This window comes from Chiloscyllium plagiosum, chromosome 25, assembly GCF_004010195.1.
Source record: "Chiloscyllium plagiosum isolate BGI_BamShark_2017 chromosome 25, ASM401019v2, whole genome shotgun sequence".
Taxonomy (NCBI): Eukaryota; Metazoa; Chordata; class Chondrichthyes; order Orectolobiformes; family Hemiscylliidae; genus Chiloscyllium; species Chiloscyllium plagiosum.
This window is the reverse complement of record NC_057734.1, coordinates 51,695,111-51,699,175: the sequence shown is the minus strand read 5'-3', so window position 1 is coordinate 51,699,175 and position 4,065 is coordinate 51,695,111. Positions and strand designations below refer to the sequence as shown.

The 4,065-nt window shown below is 42.9% G+C and overlaps 1 protein-coding gene across 5 annotated transcripts in view; it reads right to left on the bottom strand.

The window, feature by feature from the left end:
* specc1la (sperm antigen with calponin homology and coiled-coil domains 1-like a) overlaps positions 1 to 4,065 on the bottom strand; it is a 294,908-nt gene that overhangs the window by 190,551 nt on the left and 100,292 nt on the right. For 3 of the 5 annotated variants that reach the window (XM_043716192.1, XM_043716191.1, XM_043716195.1), the window contains one exon: positions 2,756 to 2,958. In XM_043716192.1, the coding sequence (XP_043572127.1) occupies positions 2,756 to 2,958 (203 nt within the window). The remainder of the gene's footprint in view (positions 1 to 2,755; positions 2,959 to 4,065) is intronic. The other 2 variants (XM_043716194.1, XM_043716193.1) reach the window with 1 other exon arrangement.

The window sequence follows — 4,065 nt, the reverse complement described above, 5'->3', positions numbered from 1 at the left end:
GCTCCCGGCTCACAAGCCTCATTCCTGATGAAGGGCTTATGCCCAAAACGTCAATTCTCCTGTTCCTCGGATGCTGTCTGACCTGCTGTACTTTCCCAGCAGCACACTCTCAACTCTGAGCTTCAGCATCTGCAATCCTCACTTTCTCCTCCTATGATGCAGGTTTGATTAATGTGAATTTGCATCAACACAATTGATGAATTGGGGACATTGTTTCTATAGCACAAACTTTTAAAGTTTGTATTGGTTATAATACGATTCCGGTCCCCAATAATTTAAATGGTACTGCTATTATCCAATTTTCTTATATCATGGGGTTGAACAAGATCTGAACTATAGCAGAACCGACTGTACACCAAGCTCTTTTCTAAATGTCAATACCATAAGCGAAGAGTGGCAAGAAATGAGTGCTTTTCTGATTGGTAATCAATCACTAGTGGTGTGTCTCAGGGATCAGTGTTGGGACTGCAATTATTCACAATTTACATGGACGATTTAGAGTTGGGGACCACGTGTAGTGTGTCAAAGTCTGCAGATGACACTAAGGTGAGTGGTACATCAAATGTGCAGAGGATTGTGAAACTTTGCAAAGGGACATAGAAGCTTAAGTGAGTGAGCAAACGTCTGGCAGATGGATTACAATGTTAATAAACGTGAAGTCATCCATATAACAGTAAAAAGGACTATTACTTGAATGGTAAAAAATTGCAACATGCTGCTTTGCAGAGGAACCTGTATGTCCTTGAGCATGAATCACAGAAGGTTGGTGCAACATGTAATTAAGAAGGCAAATGGAATTGTGTTCTTCATAGCTAAAGTTTATAAGCAGGGAGGTTTGTTGCAACTGTATAGATTAGTTTAGATTAGATTCCGTACAGTGTGGAAGCAGGCCCTTTGGCCCAACCAGTCCACACCGACCCTCCGAAGAGTAATCCACCCAGACCCATTTCCTTCTGACTAATGCACCAAACACTATCAACAATTTAGCATGACCAATTCACCTGACCTGCACATCTTTGGACTGTGGGAGGAAACCGGAGCACCCGGAGGTTAACCCAAGCAGACGGGGGGGAGAATGTGCAAACTCCACACAGACAGTTGCCAGAGGCTGGAATCGAACCTGGGACCCTGGTGCTGTGAGGCAGCAGAACAAACCACTGAGCCACCGTGCCGCCCCTATAGGGTGATGGCAAGGCCATGCCATGCCAGGAGTAGTGTGTGCAGTTTTGGTCTTCTTACTTGAGAAAGGATGTACCGGCACTAGAGATAGTGCAGAGGAGATTCAAAAGGTTGACTCTAACGTTGGGAGGGTTGGCTTATGAGGAGAGACTGCCTAGACTTCTTATATTCATTGACGTTGAGAAGAATGAAGAGGATATTAAAGAAAAATATAAAATTATAAAGGGAATAGATAAGATAGAAGTAGAGAGGATGTTTCCACTGGCGAATGAAACGAGGTCAAGGTGGGCATAGCCTCAAAATTACAGGGAGCAGATTTAGGCCGAATTGAGAAGGAACTTCACCCAGAGGGTTGTGAATCTAAGGAATTCCCTGCCCAGTGAAGTGGTTGAGGCTTCCTCAGTAAATGCTTTTAAAGCTAAGATAGATAATTTTTTGAATAGCAAAGGAATTAAAGGTTATAGTGAGAGGGCGGGTAAGTGGAGCCGAGGCCACGAAAAGATCAGCCATGATCTCATTGAATGGTAGAGCAGGCTCAAAGAGCCAGATGGCCTACTCCTGCTCTAAGTTCTTATGTGCTATGTTCTTATGAGCAATATTAGATATCTGTGCATAAACACCTAAAAAGATCTCTCAAATCTAACATTTACTTTGCTTCCCATTTGATGTGAGACTTAAAGCATTATATACAGTCATCACCTCTTGCTCTTGCTGCAGGTCTTCTAAAAATCCAAAAATATCAAGAGACTCCCCTAACCAGCAGTGTCCATGTTGTGCTTAAGTGATTAGTTTTCCAGCTTTCATTACCAGTTTTCTCAAAATTATTTCAAAATGTTTTCCTCGACCTGCTATTAAATTTACTAACCTATAGTTTCGTATAGGTAGATACCACTTTAGGGTATTTCTTTTTCTCCTTGGTCTGCCTTTCCTCTTATCACTTGCATGCTTATTTAGAGTTCTAGTTCCCTACCCAATCATTATGAATCAACGTAAATAATCAACTAGACCATAAAAGGTAAAAGCAGGTCTTTAATGCCATCAAGTCTAGCCCGCCATTCAATGAGTGATCCTCCTGCCTTTTCCCCATAATCTTGATTCTCTTAATGATTAAAAATATGTCTATCTCACCTCTGAATACACTTAACAACCAAGGCTCTACAGAACTCTGTGGTAAAGAATTCCACAGATTCACGACCTTCAGTAAAGAAATTCTTCCTCATCTCTAATTTATTCAGAGATTATGCCCTTTAGTCCTACATTCTCCCACAAGGAGAAACAACTTTTCAGCATCTACTCTGTTAAGTCCCTAAAAATCTTGTATGCTTCAATAATGCCTCTCATTTTGCTGAACTCCAATGAGAACAGGCCAAACCTACTCAACCTCTTATGAGAAAATTACTCCCACCCATGATCAGCCTAGTGAACCTTCTCTGGACTGTTCACAGTGCCAGTATATCCTTCCTTACAAAAGGGACGAAAACTGCTCAAACTATTCTAAATGTGGTCTGACTAATGCCATATATAGTTTTAGCAAGACCTAGCTCAAAGACAAAGCTCTAACTAATGTACAACGTACCAAGTCACATCACAACATCCCACGTACTTGCGTGCCTTCACTTCCTCCAGTTCTTTGGTGAGCTTTTCAGTTTTTTCCATTGACTCCTGAAGTCTGCGTCTCAAGTCGCTGATTTCCTCTTGTGCTTCAGACTTAATATCATTTGCAATGACAACTGCAGTCTGGAGGTCTGCCTGAAACTGTCGCCATTCAGCCGACTCCTCCTATTTTCAAACACGTTTTGTTTCAAATAAAATAGATCATCATTGTGAGGGTTCATAACGGTAGCATGACAAAGATAAGCCAAATTATGTTAAAATTTGAGTTGTAAACCTTTGTTTACGTGAAGTGATTGAAACTTTCCAAGCCCATCTTATTTCTATGCAGGACCAGAGCCATACTACACGTTCTAATGCTCAGTCGTTACTGATACAGTTACGTAATCAACCACATTCTTTCACACCCTGACCACTGACAGTAACATCATCAAAGCCACCTTGAGAGATTGGCTCTTGAGGAACAGTGGTAGCATCCCTAGATGCAAGACCCATCTGTTCCAGAGCTTGTCGTAGCATGTGGGTGGCACAGCGGTTAGCACTGCTGCCTCACAGCGCCAGAGACCCGGGTTCAATCCCTGCGTCAGGCAACTCTCTGTGTGGAGTTTGCACATTCTCCGTGTCTGTGTGGATTTCCTCCGGGTGCTCCGGTTTCCTCCCACAATCCATTAGTGTAGTGTAGTGTTAGGTGAAGGTGAAGGGGCAAGATGGTGGCATCTTGCAAAATGTCCAGATTACAGAGGAGGAAGTGCTGGATGTCTTGAAATGGTTATAAGGTGGATAAATCCCCAGGACCTGATCAGGTGTACCCGAGAACTCTGTGGGAAGCTAGAGAAGTGATTGCTGGGCCTCTTGCTGAGATATTTGTATCATCGATAGTCACAGGTGAGGTGCCGGAAGACCGGAGGTTGGCAAACGTGGTGCCACTGTTTAAGAAGGGCGGTAAAAGGGAACTATAGACCGGTGAGCCTGACCTCAGTGGTGGGCAAGTTGTTGGAGAGAATCCTGAGGGACAGGATGTACATACATGTATTTGGAAAGGCAAGGACTGATTAGTGATAGTCAACATGGCTTTGTGCGTGGGAAATCATGTCTCACAAACTTGATTGAGTTTTTTGAAGAAGTAACAAAGAAGATTGATGAGAGCAGAGCAGTAGACGTGATCTATTTGGACTTCAGTAAGGTGTTCGACAAGGTTCCCCATGGGAGACTGATTAGCAAGGTTAGATCTCATGGAATACAGGGAGAACTAGCCATTTGGATACAGAACTGGCT